Raw genomic sequence first — 19,166 nt, forward strand, 5'->3', positions numbered from 1 at the left:
CTACCTTTCTGTGATAACCTCAATTTATCCTTATAGAGCAGCGTATAGCATATCCTTATACGTTCTCAATCTTTTTTCCTTGTGTGTCATGGGATTAATGATACTGCTCTGAGGTATACCTAAATAATGGCTATAACTCCATTTTATTTTCTCCAATTCAAATGTTGTGACAGGGATCTTAAATCTGCTCCAATATAACAAAAGAAAGTAATATATCATTCCAAAACTTTAGCATCTTAACGAATACAAGTTAGCAAATTACTGATGATACACTAGACAACTAATCATGGGTCAGAAGGGTGTAAATGACACCCAAACATTATTACAAATTAATGTCTTAACGCAAATATTCCTGGTCCAAAACCATCTATGACAACAGAAAATCCAAGAAACCAGCTGAAATTGACAATCGGTTTGAAAACCTGTAGTAACTGATGAGATTTTTGTCACCCTACTGGCATCTGCCTATTGCCCTATTGTTCAGCTGTGATCCTATTAACATGTAATGTTTTAATATCTCGTTTCCAACCTAAGTTGGCTTGTCCTTCATTAGAACAAAGATAAACATTGGGAAACAGAAAATAAAGTTGAAGAACACATAACCTGTCTAAGCCAAGCCCTGAGGAGTTGATGATCTTTTTCCTTATTGCTTTGTTTAGGGTTTTATCTCCCAGAAAAGGCCCAGTCTTTCACTTTTATACATTTCATAGCACCTCAAACATAGCTACTGCAGCTCTATTTTCCAAATCAAAAATCTGCAACACATTACCTGACAATATCTAACACACTGTCTGACAATACACCAAAACAACTGAAATTTAGGACTATGTCACAGAGTTCTAAGATCATCACCAGGGTCAATAATTCCCTAGGGTGACTCATAGGGCTCAGCAATATAGTCCTACTCATGACTGTTAGGTGAAGTCTGAAAGAACTAACAATACATTGTATTGTTAGAAGAGCAACCATATGTTCCAAATTTGCTGATGCCGGTCCTGATTAACAACTGTCATTCCATTTGGATGCACTCTTTCACTCTCAAAAGCGTCCCAGTCTGAATTACATGGTCACATTATTTATGAATGATTCTTCCATATATGTGTTGAACCTCAAGCTGACTATAAGTTTTTTAAAGTAAGTCTTTAAAAGTCTTATTCAGTCAATATTTGAATAAATGAAAGAATAAGTGAGCAATAAATAATTTACACAATGTTTCACTAAAAAAGAATAGAATACATAGAAAACTTAGAATTAAAATGATTAACGTGAAAATCCTTAAAAGCCAGTATTTAACAGACTCCCTATTCCCCAATTCATATTTCCTTTGGTGTCACATTTTTATTTCCACCCCTGATTACTGCTTGCATTGAACCTGCCTATCACACTTGGCCTTTGGCACACTGCCCTTTCTGTTTCCAAAAACTGCCATCATCACTCCTTGTCCTGAGCTACTCTTTAACCATTACTTTCAGTCTTTACTTTAGCCAAAAGTAACTTGAACAAACCAGAAATGCAAATAAATGAAAGCCAAATAGGCAAGAATCTATTCTATTTTTAAAATTATAACATGTTAAACTTCAGTTATTCCCTTATACCTGAATTCCATGTTTACCAAGTATATACCTGAAATGTCATTCCCTGTTGATTCCTTATTTTTTATTTATAAATTTACCAAAGATAAAACTAAAATGCTGTAAAAATAAAAAACCAAAAACAATAGACTGCTATTTTTTAAAGCAGACTTACTTTTCAGCTTCATCTGTTTTTTCAAAACACAAATTATCCAAGGAAAACAAGGAGTCATTTGATTCCAACATTGTTAAAAGCTGGACTTTGTCATAAATCTAAAAAATACCAAAATCCAGTTTATAGCCTATTTACAAAGATGTAGAAAAAATTTTTCTAGATCCATAAACTATAATTATTAATTTCCTAAAATAATCACAGTCTTTCTTCTGCAACTTCCTCCTAAGTGCTTAAATATTCAAATACATTACTCTGTTATCCACTCATTCACACATAGTCACACATGTATGCCTCTCTTCATGCTGCACAAATGCTTAAAACGTGTTTTCTTCCATTCTCCACCTGACATATTCCTACCCATACTTCGTGGTACAGGTCAATGTCATTTCTTCTTCAAAGGCTTCTCTGAATTTGTCCTCTTATGGAAAACAGAATTAGTGACTCCTTTTGGGCCCTTAAAATACTTTGTTCATACCATTATTTTTGAGTATAGTGCATTTTATTGTGATATTGTATAGCATAGTAAATTTTATTGTGAATGTGTTTGTTTTTAAAAATATACTGTGTACATATGCAGGGATTTCCTTCAAAATCAAGGGACAGAGTGGACTTACTTCAAAATAAATAGGAAAATGTTAAGGAATACTTATGAAAAAGATTGGCAATGAGTTAATAATTGCTTATGCTACGTAACAGGTATGTGGAGTTCCTTATAATGTCTATTTTTATGTATGTTTGAATTTTTTTAAATAAAAATATTAACAAGTTTAACACATATATGTTTATATTCATCTTATATAACACACACATATATATGCTTAAAAAGATAATTTTTACTTTCAGCAGTGTTGTCTAAATGTAAAGGATAAAAACATTCAGTATTGGCTACCTGAAAAAACAACAAAAATCTGGGCTTCCTAGGTGGCACAATGATGAAGAATCCACCTGCCAATGCAGGAGACACAAGAGACTAAGGTTCAATCGGAGGGTACAGAAGATCCCCTCGAGGAGGAAATGGAAATCTGCTCCAGTATTCTTGCCTGGAAAATCTCATGGACAGAGGAGCCTGGCGAGTTCCAGTTCATGGAGCTGCAAAAAGTTGGACACGACTAAACACACTAGCGCGCACACGCAACAGAACCACGTCTATGGATACATACAATTCTTCCCCCTGCACATCAACACTACATCTCAATTTTTTTTCTAATTTCTGAAACATAAAACTCTACACGACAAAACACAAAATCAGATGCACATATCATAAAATATAAGCCACATTTCTATTCTGTGATAGTTAATATACTGCAAATCTTTCCTTAGGATGGAAACTAAAATCAAAGACACTATATGAGCGCCATCTCGTGGAGAAATCCACATTACCAAGTCAGAGCTACTGCTGCTAAGTCGCTTCAGTCGTGTCCGACTCTGTGCGACCCCACAGACGGCAGCCCACAAGGCTCCCCCGTCCCTGGGATTACACTGGACTGGGTTGTCATTTCCTTCTCCAATGCATGAAAGTAAATAGTGAAAGTGAAGTCGCTCAGTTGTGTCCAACTCTTAGCGACCCCATGGACTGCAGCGCACCAGGCTCCTCCGTCCATGGGATTTTTTTCCAAGCAAGAGTACTGGGAGTGGGGTGTCATTGCCTTCTCCGACCAAGTCAGAGCAAGTCCCTTCAATTTTGAGCCCTCCCTGATGTGATGAAGAGACACATTATTACATCAGGAAGTACGTGGGGAAAAGAGAAACATTTCCACATGTACCCCTTTACAAAATGCTACTAACAAAGGGCTAAATTTGATTACATTAGGACTGTTTTTACTTTATCAGAATATTGTGGGGTTTTTCATTTGTTTAGTTATTGGGCTTTTCTCCTTTTCATCTGTTTAGCATAGTTGCCCTCTTCATTTTTCTCAATTTATTAATCATTTAGTCACCAAAAAAAAAAAAAAGCAAACTTCAAACAAATTAGCATGGTTCTATAAATGTTTTAAACAATTTAATTATGTGAAAAATAGAAGCCTAGGATAACAGGGCAGAGAGGCAAAAGGGAGTTACTCAGAAATTCCAACTGGAGGCTTCAACATGTTTAAAGCAAAGAATTTCAAAAGTTGAAAACAATTACTTGATAAACAAAAATGCCAGTCATGTTTCTATAGCATTCAAAAGTAACCAATAAAATGTTCCTTTTCTAGTCTTAGGAGAACTATGTAATCTTAAACAACAGAAAGAGTCTGCCAAATTAAAACTCACTAGATCCCTTTTATATGGCTATGCTTCCTCAGAATATAAGTAGAAACTCTTAAGGTTAACACACATGTGTTTGAACTCTTTATTCTAAAAGAAGCTGCAAGCAAAACAATAAAACTGCAAATTAAAAATATTTGGTTCTTAAAAAATATTTCATAAACTAATCTAAAAACCTCCTATATAAACAGCAAATATTTCCAAGAGAACTTTTAGTTTGATGTCTAGTTCTGACATAAAAGAGAATATAACTTGTTTGGGTCCATAATAAAAACATTGTGTATATATTTTCATACTGATGCAGCCCTATGAAAGAAAACATCCTTTCTACCTAAAATACTGCATCCCCATATTGTGCATTATTTTTCTTCACAGCACTCATTTGTAACTAATCAGTTGTTTATCTTTCTCCCTGTAGGGAGAGCCAGTTCTTTTTATTTACTAATGTATTCCTTTAGCTCATAGTTGATGATCCATAAGAATTCTCTGTGGAAAAAATGCATTAGCAATGTTCAGTTTACAAAAATAATTTTAAATAAAAATAACTTTCTATCAATTCTGAGTCTTAAAATTTTACCCCCCAGATCTCTAATGCTGTTTTAAAATGTACTTTTTTTCTAGTTCAAGATACATGTAATCAAATCATGAAAGTTTTAAAAGACCACAAATTTGACACTTGAATTATGTAAATAAAAATTTTTTTAAAACACAGGCCTGACAAGGACCTTGACATACTTCAATATGAGTTTGTTATTGAAGAAATGATAGATTTTGGATTTTTAGGTTTAGAGTTAGATTTTCTGAGTACGTTTCTGTGTTAGATTACTTTTTACAAAGTCCTAGTTTCAGCGTGTATGAAATTGTTTAAGTGTTTGCTTTCGCTCTAACCACTCTTAAAACACTTAAACTGTTTTTGTAACTACATAATTTGATGTGTTGAAATGATCTACACCTTACCTAATTATTTTAGTGACGACTTAGCATTTTACCTTCTACATCCTTATTGTATAAAGTGTTCAGATCCGTTAGTTATCTCTTAAAACTTTTACTCTCAGAAATACACATTTCACAAGTGCAGAAACCTAGATAAGAAATACTGATTTGCCAGAAATCGGTAGTCAGTGAAAACTCAGACCAACATTCACTGGAACACCGTCACAAATGACTGCAGGGAAGTTGACAAAGAGAATGAACGTGGGAACAAATTACCACCCTGAGTCTCAGCCAGGGAGAGGTCTTTACAGTCGGAGGCCTGATCTCCACCACCTGCCCGGTAAGACGCAGGGGGCCGAAAAGCTACAGTAGGAACCGAATTGGGGTCTGAGGCAAAAACATCCCCCTGATGTACCCTAAATCAGAGCAAGCCCACCCCAGATTCCCAGGCGCGCGGCGGAAGTCTTCAGGCCAGGCGAGTGACCACGACGCGGGCGCGAGCGCCGCCACTGGGCCCGGGAATCTAGGGTCGCGTTCCTGCGGACTCACGGCTACATGCGCGTCGCCCCGGGCGTGAAACACACTTTGGAATAAACACGCGAGACTCCGGGAACCGCCAAAGCAACGCACGATTCCGCTAGCGTTGTAGGCGGGCGGCCTGCCAACCCGTCCCTCACAAGCCGGAGCCGCCTCAGGCCTCGCCTCGCACCTTCTGACTGGAAGGCGGCTGAGGAACCGCGCGGGCTTGGGCGGGGACGGGGTCCCGCCGTCCGTACTACAGACACCTCCCCGCGCGCGTTTCCTACCGCCCGACACTCGCCTTGGAAAATCGACCACTTCCTGGCAGCCACCCTGGCCTCCCTCCCCGCTGAGTCCCCGTTCTCTCATCTTTTCCTTCCGGTGAGAGCCCCGAGTCCCAGTCCCCACCTTCCCCAGCGGGCGTCCGTGCTTCCCCGAACTCACCTCCTCGCCGGCCCTGGGAGCCGAGCGCCTATTCACCGGCCCGGAGGACCCCCAGCCTGGCTAAGCCGAGCTCCAAGCAATGGATCGCCGGAGCCCCCAACCTCTCCCTTTCCGCCTCTCCTTGTTTTCTCCAGAAGTTTATAATCTCTTTTAAATTATGGCTCTCCGGATATGGTTGCCTATTTTCGTTGAATAGAATGCTTAATCCTTCCCTCAGTTCTTGGTAATGTTAGTTTCCCTCCTTAAGAATTGGTCTGTCTGAGGTACCTCATATAAGTGGATTTATGGATTTAGATGGTGTTTGTTTTATGTCTGGCCTATATCATTTACCATGATGTTTTCAGAGTTTATCCATGTTGTAGCAAGTATCAGAGTTTTCTTCCTTTTAAGGTGAGTTTCCCTGATAGCTTGGTTGGTAAAGAATCTGCCTGCATGCAGGAGACCCTAGTTCAGTTCCTGGATGGGGAAGATCCGCTGGAGGAGGGATAGGCTACCCACTTCAGTATTCTTGGGTTTCCCTTGTGGCTCAACTGGTAAAGAATTCGCCTGTGATGTGGGAGACCTGGGTGCGATCCCTGGGTTGGGAAGATGCCCTTGAGAAGGGAAAAGCTACCCACTCCAGTATTCTGGCCTAGAGAATTCCATGGACTATTGCAATGAGTCAGACAGACTGAGCGACTTTCACTTTCATTCCATTTGTGGTCTTGGAGAAGACTCTTGAGAGTCCCTTGAACTGCAAGGAGATCAAACCAGTCATTCCTTAAGAAAATCAGCCCTAAATATTCATTGGAAGGGCTGAAGCTGAAGCTCCAATACTTTGGCCACCTGATGTGAAGAACTGACTCATTGGAAAAGACCCTGATGCTGGGAGAGATTGTAGGCAGGAGGAGAAGCGGAGGACAGATTATAAGATGGTTGAATGGCATCACCTACTCGATGGATATGAGTTTGAGCAAGCTCCGGGAGTTGGTGATGGACAAGGAAGCCTGGCGTGCTGCAGGCAGTGTCCATGGGATCACAAAGAGTCAGACAAGACTGAGTCCATGAAACTGAATTCCATTTGTAGGTATATACCACATTTTGTTTACCCATTCATTCATGGATGGTCATTTGTGTTGCTTCCAACCTTTTGGGTATTGTGAAAAATGCAGCTATGAAAAAATGGTATGCAAAACTCCATTCTGGAACTTATGGTTGGGTGGGGGATAGGTAGGGCGTTCAATTGACATGCACACGCTGCTATGTTTAAAATGGATAACCAACAAGCACCTACTGTGTAGCAGGGAACTCTGCTCAATATTATATAACAAACTAAATGGGAAAAGAATTTGAAAAATATATATAACTGAATCACTTTGCTGTACCCCTAAAACCAGTGCAACATTGTTAATCAATTATACTATACTCCAATATAAAATAAAATTTAAGTAAAAAGCATGTGAGGCAGAAAAAAAAATCTTGTTCTCAGTCCCTGTTTTCAATTATTCGTATATATACCTAGGAGTGGAAACATCTACTTTTGTTTTATTGACTACGCCAAAGCCTTTGACTGTGTGGATCACAACAAACTGTGGAAAACTCTTAAAGAGATGGGAATACCAGACTACCTGAACCGCCTCCTGAGAAATCTGTATGCAGGTCAAGAAGCAACGGTTAGAACTGGACATGGAACAACAGACTGGTTCCAAATAGGGAAAGGAATATGTCAAGGCTGTATATTGTCACCCTGATTATTTAACTTATATGCAGAGTACATCATGAGAAACACTGGACTGGAAGAAACACAAGCTGGAATCAAGATTGCTGGGAGAAATATCAATAACCTCAGATATGCAGATAACATCACTTTTATGGCAGAAAGTGAAGAAGAACTAAAGAGCCTCTTGATGAAAGAGGAGAGTGAAAAAGTTGGCTTAAAGCTCAACATTCAGAAAACAAAGATCATGGCACCCTGTCCCATCACTTCATGGCAAATAGATGGGGAAACAGTGGAAACAGTGCCAGACTTTATTTTCTTGGGCTCCAAAATCACTGCAGATGGTGACTGCAGCCATGAAATTAGAAGACGCTTGCTCCTTGGAAGAAAAGCTATGACCAACCTAGACAGCATATTAAAAAGCAGAAACATTACTTTGCCGACAAAGGGCCGTCTAGACAAGGCTATGGTTTTCCCAGTGGTCATGTATGGATGTGAGAGTTGGACTCTGAAGAAAGCTGAGCACTGAAGAATTGATGCTTTTGAACTGTGGTGTTGGAGAATACTCTGGCAAGTCCCTTGGACTGCAAAGAGATCCAACCAGTCCATCCTAAAGGAAATTGGTCCTGAATATTCATTGCAAGGACTGATGCTGAAGCTGAAACTCCAATACTTTGGCCACCTGATGCAAAGAACTGACTCATTGGAAAAGACCTTGATGTTAGGAAAAATTGAAGGTGGGAGAAGGGGACAACAGAGGATGAGATGGTTGCATGGCATCATCGACTTGATGGACGTGCGTTTCAGTAAGCTCCAGGAGTTGGTGATGGACAGGGAAACCTGGCGTGCTGCAGTCCATGGAGTCACAAAGAGTCAGACACAACTGAGCGGCTGAACTGTAATGAACTGAAGGACTAATGATGTTGGGCATCTTTTCATGTGCCTTATGGCTTTTTAAATATTTTCTTTGGGGAAGTGTCTATTCATATCCATTGCTAAATTTTGTGCTATTTGTTTATTATTATTTTTTATTATTATCTTTTATTATATATTTTTAAAATATTCTGGATATTAACATGATTTGTAAATATTTTCTCCTATTCAGTAGGTTTTCTTTTTGCTTTTATGATAGTATCCTTTGATACACAAAAGTTTTTACTTTGGGTGAAGTCCAATTTATCTTTTTTTTCCTTCTTTTGTAACCTGTGCTTTGGTGTCATAACTGTGAATTCACTCCCAAATTCCATTACATGAAGATTTACTCCAATGTGTTCTTCTGAGAGTTTCAATTTTAGCGCTTAAGTTTAGGTCTTTGATCCATTTTGGGCATACCATAGACCAACGAGTTGTATTTATTTCAAATAAAGGAGGAGGTGTCTTGAAAGACTGGAAGAACTTGAAAAACAAAAGAGAGATGTTTATGACACCGGAACAAATAGATTTCTGCTAATACAATTGATGCCTTAGGTTCTGGCTCATAAAGTCAACATAATAAAAATTTTCTCTACTTTGTAGCTTTCATTCTTTTTAAACTCTGATCAAGAGGAGCTGATAATTGAAAAATTAGTGCTGATGGCAGTAGAGAAGGAAGCACCAAGAAATGTCGTAACTTCAAGACTATTTTTCTCTCTATGACAGCCAGAAATATGTTGTACTATTGTCAGACTCGGAAAAGAAAAGGTAAGCCCATTTGGGAGACTCTGAAAAGTGTACAGTTAATATCTGAGGAAATAAGAAATAAATAAGAAATAAGAAAGAAATCAAGTCTGGTATGATGGGATACATGGGAGGAAAGAGAAATTCAGAGGTTATGCACAATCGTGTAGAAGAGTCCAATGCTATCTGTACATTTAATAGATGCTTAAATAGAAGAAGTATGAAGGGTTGATAGTCAAAAGTTAATTGTTCTTTAAGGAAAGATTTAGTAAGTCTCTATGTAACCAAGAAAATAAACGAAAAGTGTTAATTAGAAGTAATTCCTTGAGTTCCAGCTTCTAAGGAGTATGTTTAATGATGCAAAAGAAACTAGTACTCATATTTTAGGAGATCCATTTGCTCCGTTTGCTTGTTTTTAGGCAGAGATTGAGTCTTCGGCCAAAATGAATTTAAAATGTCTGTTTTCTGGTTTTCAGTTCTCCAAAGCCAAGAATGTTGATGTTAATGAGACCTCCGGATAGGTTGCTCCAATTAGACCCAGAGCCAAAGCATCTCCCAGCCACAGCTAGCCAGAATGTAGTAATACAAAGAATATAAGCCTTCCATAGAAATCAATTGATAAAGACTCAGTATTCAATGGCTGTTTTTTTTTTCTTGTAATTACATAAGTAGAGTCTAAAATGTAACACAAATCTTGAAGTAAGAAGCAAACATGCCAGAACAGAGGCTTTGGGACAGTATTCCACACTGGAATAGAATTATTTCCTGGTTAAAAATTTATACCCATTTCTTCAGAATGAGTAAATGGAGAGGGATAACCAGTGCACATTCTCTATGGGTAGTTGTATTTAGATTTGTGTAACAAGTTGTACACACTTCTCCTTACAGAGTATACTGTGTTTAGTCATTCTTAGTAAATTCTTCTGCCATTATTATAAAGTCCCTGGGTAATAGGAATAAACGGATTCCTTCAGGTGGTTAGTATCTGAAGAAGGTAGGCTTTACCTAAATGGCATCCAGAATCTTATACAAGACTATCTTAATAAAACATGGGATATATCTACAAAGATTCTTTGAGGGGACTTTTAAAAGCCACTGACAGACATTTTTAAAAGATTTCTAAATATCAGGGATCAGAGTATAAAACAGATTTTAAGAACAAGCATTCTTTGTTTTGTTTTTATCTAAAGATAACAGAGTAATTGGCAAGGTCTTGCAGTAATATGATCAAATTGTTATGATTAATATGTTGTTAATATGATTAATTTAAATGTTTTATAAGAAGAGGTGGCAAGAATACACGGAAGAACTGCGCAAAAAAGATCTTCACGACCCAGATAATCATGATGATGTGATCACTCATCTAGAGCCAGACATCTTGGAATGTGAAGTCAAGTGGGCCTTAGAAAGCATCACTATGAACAAAGCTAGTGGAGGTGATGGAATTCCAGTGGAGCTGTTTCAAATCCTGAAAGATGATGCTGTGAAAGTGCTGCACTCAATATGCCAGCAAGTTTGGAAAACGCAGCAGTGGCCACAGGACTGGAAAAGGTCAGTTTTCATTCCAATCCCAAAGAAAGGCAATGCCAAAGAATGCTCAAACTACTGCACAATTGCACTCATCTCACATGCTAGTAAAGTCATGCTCAAAATTCTCTAAGCCAGACTTCAGCAATACGTGAACCGTGAACTCCCTGATGTTCAAGCTGGTTTTAGAAAAGGCAGAGGAACCAGAGATCAAATTGCCAACATCCGCTGGATCATGGAAAAAGCAAGAGAGTTCCAGAAAAACATCTATTTCTGCTTTCTTGACTATGCCAAAGCCTTTGACTGTGTGGATCAAAATAAACTGTGGAAAATTCTTCAAGAGATGGGGACCACCTAAGCTGCCTCTTGAGAAATCTGTATACAGGTCAGGAAGCAACAGTTAGAACTGGACATGGAACAACAGACTGGTTCCAGATAGGAAAAGGAGTACGTCAATGCTGTATATTGTCACCCTGCTTATTTAACTTCTATGCAGAGTACATCATGAGAAACACTGGGCTGGAAGAAACACAAGCTGGAATCAAGATTGCCGGGAGAAATATCCATAACCTCAGATATGCAGATGACACCACCTTTATGGCAGAAAGTGAAGAGGAGCTAAAAACCCTCTTCGTGAAAGTGAAAGAGGAGAGTGAAAATGTTGGCTTAAAGCTCAACATTCAGAAAACGAAGATCATGGCATCTGGTCCCATCACTTCATGGGAAATAGATGGGGAAACTAGAAACAGTGTCAGACTATTTTGGGGGGCTCCAAAATCACTGCAGATGGTGACTGCAGCCATGAAATTAAAAGACACTTACTCCTTGGAAGAAAAGTTATGACCAACCTAGATAGTATATTCAAAAGCAGAGACATTACTTTGCTGACTAAGGTCTGTCTAGTCAAGGCTATGGTTTTTCCTGTGGTCATGTATGGATGTGAGAGTTGGACTGTGAAGAAGACTGAGCACCGAAGAATTGATGCTTTTGAACTGTGGTGTTGGAGAAGACTCTTGAGAGTCCCTTGGACTGCAAGGAGATCCAACCAGTCCATTCTGAAGGAGATCAACCCCAGGATTTCTTTGGAAGGAATGATGCTACAGCTGAAGCTCCAGTACTTTGGCCACCTCATGCAAAGAGTTGACTCATTGGAAAAGACTCTGATGCTGGGAGAGATTGGGGGCAGGAGGAGAAGGGGACAACCGAGGATGAGATGGCTGGATGGCATCACCGACTCAATGGACGTGAGTTTCAGTGAACTCTGAGAGATGGTGATGGACAGGGAGGCCTGGTGTGTTGCGATTCATGGGGTCACAAAGAGTCGGACACGACTGAGGGACTGAACTGAACTGATACTGTTTAGAATTAAGATCATTTCTAGAGGTGATTGTATCACCATTGTATCATTGGGCTTCCCAGGTGGTGCAGTGGTAAAGAATCGACCTGTCAATGCAGGAGATCCAAGAGAGGCCAGTCCAATCCCTCGGTCTGGAAGATCCCCTGGAGGAGGAAATGGCTATCCACTACAGTATTCTTCCCTGGGAAATCCCATGAATGGAGGAACCTGGAGGGCTACAGTCCATGGGGTCGCAAAAGAGTCAGACACAACTAAGCATGCATGCATATTATATCATTATTGCAAATACAGAGATTTGCAATGTTGCAAGTAACCTGTTGGGTTTCCCAGGTGGTGGTAGTGGTAAAGAACCCACCTGCCAGTGCAGGAGACATCAGAGATTCAGATTCGATCCCTGGGTGGGGATGATCTCCTGGAGGAGGTCATGGCAAACCACTCTGGTGCTCTTGTCTGGAAATCCCCATGGACAGAGGAGCCTGGCAGGCTGCAGTCCCTAGAGTCGCACAGAGTTGAATGTGACTCAAGCAACTTAGCATGTACACAAGTAACCAGTTAAGATACTGGACAGATTGGAGTTTGAACAGAATAACAGAAATAAGAAACACCATGAAGAAACAAGAATAATGCATCTGCCTAGAATCCTTTCCAGGAAGCAAGAGGGAATGGTGAGAGATACTACTAAAACTAGCAGGTAATTATTCATTTGTGATATATATTGAGTTAAGATGTATTTAAGCATAGGTTATCTCATGTTTAAATATGCCAAAGCACTGAGAAAGCACAGTGCATGTAATAGCATGCACTTTGTTCCAGGGAACAAAGCTGGGAGTGCTGTATCCATGTCTGCCTGGAGTCTGAAGCCACCACAAAGAAAAATAGACATGTCTGTTTTCTCACAACAGTTGTCACTATGAATAATCACCAGAGAAGTGAAAGTGAAGTTGTTCAGTCGTGTCCGACTCTTTGTGACCCCATGGGCTGTTCCCTACCAGGCTCCTCCATCCATGGGATTTTCCAGGCAAGAGTACTGGAGTGGGTTACCATTTCCTTCTCCAGAGGATTTTCCCAACCCAGGGATCGAACCCAGGTCTCCCTCATTGTAGGCAGACACTTTACCGTCTGAGCCACTGTTGTTTCTCACAACAGTTATCACTATGAATAATCACCAGAGACGAGAAGGGGCTAAATCTGAAAACGTTCTCTGGCAATTCTAGCTGTTCGTCACCTCTGTCCTGATCCCCCCCAACCCTGTTGCCCTGCCCTCAGGCCTGGGAACATGAGATAACTTTCTGGAGGAAGAGTGGGTATAATGAAGTGCATAAGGAATAAAAGTAGTTCAACCGATGCTGAGGTTAAGGCCCCACCTTACCCTCTGGTACTAGGCACCAGGAGGAAGACATTTGCATTCAGGGAGCAGCAGATTCATCAAGAAGCAGCAAAAGAAGGTGTAGGGACCAGGCTGTGGAGGAGAGGCTACTAAGCTGTGCTCACAGACCACTCCCAGGGCCTGGCCCTGCTAAGCCTTCCAGAGTGGAAGGTCCCACCTTGATAGAGCTCTGCTGGCCTCGGAACAGTGCAAAGCCTGAGCACAGGCAACAATATGAAGCAACAGAACTGTTACCATGGCTGCAATGGCAGCTGTAAATAGGAGGTGTGAATCAGCCAGGAAAGTGTGCCTGTCTTATGAAAAGTATATGCTATTTGTGATAGTTGATAGGACTGATTGCTAAAGCCAGGGAAGTTTATGAAGTCCTTCCTCCAGTTGCCAGCTGGGAAGCAGGAGGGACATTTGGGCGGGGAGTGTCAGAGGAGCTGGGATTCTGACAATTAGGAGGTATGGTTTCAAAGTAATAACTTGCTTTGTTGTCTTTGGTGGAGAAAAAGTCACTTGCAATGTTCCCTTGCTTTATGTAACTCAGATTAGTGACCTATGAAACACCAGTGTCAAAAAAAAAAATGTATATAGCACTCTACAGCTTAAAGCATTTGTTCATTCAGTGTATGGGGAAAGTGTCTAAGAATTCACACAAATAGTGAGTGAGGGGCTGGGACAGTAGATGCATTGTCTGTGCGTGGATAGAGTGAATTCAGCGTGGATGGAGAATATATGTATTTAAGTAGAAGGAATGTTGTCCTTCCACTAGAAAATAGAGTGGGGTGGGTTAAAGCAAGTCCAGGTGAGACCATTCTGGCCAAGAACATATTCCAAATGGTGAAAACTGTTGACTTAAGAAAATACATGGAAATTGGGAGGGAAATAAAACCCTATATGCCTAGGAAACAATAAGATAAACAATGATTAATGTGAAAGTGAAGCAAATTAATGTGTATTGTTAGAATTTTTTCAGTTATCTGTGGAATAAAAAGAGCTGTCAAACTTTCAGGTGTTACTGAACATTAGGAATTGTGCTTGCCTGTTTTATGTGTCCCTTAATTAACAGAACACTTAAACAATTCTATCTTAGGAAAACAATTACACCATTAACTCCAAAAAAGAACTCCTGCCAAATCCCACAGCCTGTGTTCACACTTTCTCTCCCATTCACACTTGTAGACATGGGCAAGTAACCAACCAGTAGGAAACTTCTTTATAGGATGTTTTGTATCAGAAATCATTTGAGGAAGCTTTGTTTTGTTTTTTTTTTTCTAGATGATTTCTTTGTATTCTATATTTCTGTAATTTTATGTTAAAACAGTAAGTGGACCTGTGATGTCACATAATGAACAAATATTTCCACAACTGTTCAAAACAGTTTCCCTTAAAAAACTTATCTTTGAAAAATAACAAAAATGTTCTACTAAACAATGTTGAAAGATAACAATTTGAGTTTTGAAGTCATTCATTTTGCTGAAAATATATTTCTGTTTTAAACAAACAAAAAACCCTAAGATTTTAGCTTGTCCTTATAAAGAGCTTAAACAATATACTAAATCATATTTAGAAGCAAAAAAAAAAAACACCTAAGATTATTAGACCTAAAAGTTCAGATGAAACTGGGAGTCTATGTTTGTCTTCTATAACAAGGTATCTCCTTAATTCAAGAGAAAAAGAGAAAGAATCGAGCATCTTTTTTAAGTATGTGAAAGTGTCAGTCCTGTCAGATTCTTGGTTGACCCCATGGACTGTAGCCTGCCAGGCTCTTCTGCCCATGGAATTCTCCAAGCGAGAATAATGGAGTGGATTGCCATTTCCCTCTTCAGGTATTTGGGGGAAGTTTTAAAGAAATAAATGATTTGGTAGGCTATTATCTATAATACTGGATAATTAGAATGTTTTTACCTGGATTGAAAAAAGTACCATTCACACAACTTATTTGAAAATGTATTCAAATGAAGAAATATTCCAGAAATTAGAATTTGATTTTTAATATAGTAATTTTGGCTGAATTTCTCTATCCCTGGCTCTTTCTACATACCATATTATTTCCTTTGAACAGCAGTTGTCACTGATTTGGTTGCAGTTGTTGTTTAAATATTCAATTAGAAAAAGTTTATTTTTAAAATCTCTGACTTTGAACAAAGTCCTATTTCATTTGAAACATATGCTGTTACCTAGAGTGGACTTAAAGTATAAAGGAGATATATTTTTCCTTAGACTTCATTCCTAAGTGGCATTTTCTCAACATATTCATATATACAAATGACATAAAAAATATATACAGCAAAGCGTCTTTTAAACAACTCTGAAATTTTTTAATTTTTAATTTCACCCAACTTAACATCTGAGCTGCCATATGTTTTGAATTTTTCCAATCCATAGAGATTACATAGCAAGTCACAAACCACATGACTGGAAAATCTCGTAACAACCAAAGTTAGGGATCATTAATCTCCACACAAATGGAAAAATGAACATCCCTTCAAACACACATCTGATACAGAACTAAAAAATTATTTTCAAGTCACAAAATGTTGGGGTTTCTTTTTGCTTACATCATTTTTAAGCAGAATGTATCCGTTGATTTATATTTCCTAATTGAAAAAGTTTTTCAGAGGTTTCTTACCTGTGCTTTCATTTTCAGATGCTAAAAATGAATAAAATCTTGGGTCAAATAAATAATTCCAGTTCCTTTTTTATACTGAGGGATTAATTTGCTTAAGATCAAAAAGCCAGTCACACACTGGCAGAACCAGAGAACTCAAATTTTGCTATACCTGTCCCCTGCTCTTTCTAAAAGTATTCTATCTCCCTTGAACAAATCTAAATAGATAATGTATAGCACATTGCATTTAGTTTTGGATGATTCTTTTTATCAGTAATGTTGACAAACTAAAGTATATTCAGAGGTGGGAAACAGGAAGGTTAAGTAGCTTAGGGCTTAATTTTTTTTAGAGTCAGCGAGTGGGGAGTTGGGGAGAGGTGGTATCTAATATGGAGAAGAAAAGACTAAGAGAATTTGAAATATTTGAGAGATGCTTAATGGTGGAATAAATAATTTGATCATGCTTTTACAGGTATGGTTTCAAAGGGCAGAACCAGGACAGAATTAATTAAGGGCTGTTACTGACTGAGAAATAGATTTCAGCTATGGAGAACGATATGAAAAAGGCTTTCTCACTTTTTTCTTATCAAATGTATTGATAAATAATTTATGTACAAAACTGCATCCATTTAAAACATACAATTGAATGAGTTATGACAGTTGTATATATCTGTGAAATCATCTTAATAAAAAATATTGAACATTTCCAGCATCCCCAAGACCCCCCCCCTCCCTTCTGTAAAGATATCAGATGATGCTTAATGGAGAATCAGGACTTTCACCACTACCCAACAATAATGAGACCATGTACCCTTCGCACTGTTGATGGAGACCACAGGGTGAGTTTAACATGGGCCTCTGAACAAAACATTATAAAAGTGGGGGTGTTTATTTCAGTTATAAAATTAACAAGTTCTGGAGATCTAATGTACGGCATAGTGATTATAGATAACAATAGTGTATTATATACTTGTTGCAAAGAGAATAGATCTTAAATGCCCTCACCACAAAAAAAGAAAGGCGATTATATGACAGGATGGAGATGTTAGCTAATGCTATGGTGGTAAACATTTGCAATATATAAATGTATCAAACCAACATATTGTAACCTTAAATTATATGATGCTGTATGTCAATTAAGGCTGGGAATAAATTTTTTTTTTCTAATCACATAGTCCACATTTTACCTTCCAAATTTGTGTTAAAAAAACTCTCTCTCTCTGTTCAGTCTCCAGAACCCTCAAGTAGTTGTATTTTTCTGCATTCTGTCCAGAGTTATAACACTGCTATTTGTGGGAGGATTGGTTTATAAGATATTCAACTTCTCCATACCCAAAACAAGACTTTTTAAACCTTGTATATTACTAAATATTGGGCTGAAATATGTGATTTCCTTGCACACGCCAAGATTTGTATAAAACTTTCTTAGGATATAGTTAGTGACAACCTCAAACCAGAAAGCAAGATTATTTTTCAGTAATTCTGCACTAACACTCCTATACTTTCAATATGTTAATATAAACTTTCAAAGCAAAATTTTTAGGATGACTGCATTAGTTACTTTAAAAAGAAATTTCTACCTTCATGTTTTAAATAGTAACTATATTTGGCCCTCCCTATCCACAGTTCAATGTCCTCAGATTTAACCAACTCAAACAATAGTAGATCAAAAATATTTGTTTTAATTCTAGAAATTTCCAAAGAGCAAAACTTGAATTTGCTATGCACCGAGGAATATCTCCTAACATTTAAAGTGTTTGCTTCTTTATCTTCAATGATTTGACTTTGAAAAAAGGAGGAAACAGAAAATCTTAAAGACATAGATTTAGAAATCTTAGTAATTTAAAAAGTCAGAATTGGGACTGAAACTTCACTGAAATTTTAGCACACATTTGGTAGTTTAAAAAATTATAATTTTCTGAATTTGAGAAAATTTCATGACCAATGGTATACATATATAACTCTGATAGGAACATAGTTCACCTGTATGCGGTTTTGATAGTGTATGTAAAAGAATTTCAATTGTTCTGTTTTACTCTCTTCATTCTTTCTGAATGGATACTGCTAGATGATTACCAAAATTCATTCCAAACAAAGTTATAACTGGGCTTCTCCAGCAAGAGACAAGATTTGTGATTCCCACTCGCAGTTAAGTGTAGCCACATGACTCTGTTTCTGCCAATAAAATGTGATACAAGTGAAGTGTGTCACTTCTGACAAAGACCATAAGATACACTCTTTTCCACTAGTTAGAACTCATGTGCATGATGGTAAGTCGCTTTAGTCATATCTGACTCTTTGCAACCCCATGGACTGTTGTAGCCTGGCAGGCTCCTCTATCCATGGGATTCTCCAGGCAAAAATACTGGAGTGGGGTGCCATTTCCTTCTCCAGGGGATCTTCCTGACCCAGGGATGGAATCCGTGTCTCTTGCATTCACAAGTAGGTTCTTTACCACTAGCACCACCTGGGAAGCCCAGCTGGAATCAATAGTGATGAGCTTTTGATCATGGAAATGGCAATAGTGCCCCAGAAAACAGCACAACATGATAGATGGAACATGAGTTCCTAAACGATCAGAACCAGAAAGGCTGTCTACCAACCTGGAACACTCACAGCAGACTATTACATGAGAGATGAATAAACTTTACCTTCTTTAAGAAACTGAATTAACATTGGGTTTCTTTCCGCAGAATAGCCTTACCCTGATTAACACACCCTGCTTCTGGTCCGAGTTCTTCAAGGTGATGGTACAAGTAGGGAGAATAGAGTAAGCAGCAGATTCTACAATTGTTCTGCCCCATGCAGACTTCCCTGGTGGCTCAGCAGTAAAAAATCCACCTGCAGTGTAGGAGACGTATAAGGCATGGGTTCAATCCCTGGGTCAGGGTCCTTGGAAAAACCATAGCTTTGACTAGATAGACCTTTGTTGGCAAAGAAATGTCTCTGCTTTTTAATATGCTGGCTAGGTTGGTCATACCTTTTCTTCCAAGGAGCAAACATCTTTTAATTTCATGGCTGCAGTCACCATCTGCAGTGATTTTGGAGCCCAAGAAAA

At 38.6% G+C, this 19,166-nt stretch overlaps 1 protein-coding gene across 1 annotated transcript in view; it reads right to left on the reverse strand.

The window, feature by feature from the left end:
• Positions 1-5,814, reverse strand: part of HFM1 (HFM1, ATP dependent DNA helicase homolog) — a 118,426-nt gene extending 112,612 nt beyond the window's left edge. Inside the window, exon 1 of the mRNA XM_018046506.1 lies at positions 5,363-5,814. Within this exon, the coding sequence (XP_017901995.1) occupies positions 5,363-5,814 (452 nt within the window). The remainder of the gene's footprint in view (positions 1-5,362) is intronic.

This window comes from Capra hircus, chromosome 3, assembly GCF_001704415.2.
Source record: "Capra hircus breed San Clemente chromosome 3, ASM170441v1, whole genome shotgun sequence".
Taxonomy (NCBI): domain Eukaryota; kingdom Metazoa; phylum Chordata; class Mammalia; order Artiodactyla; family Bovidae; genus Capra; species Capra hircus.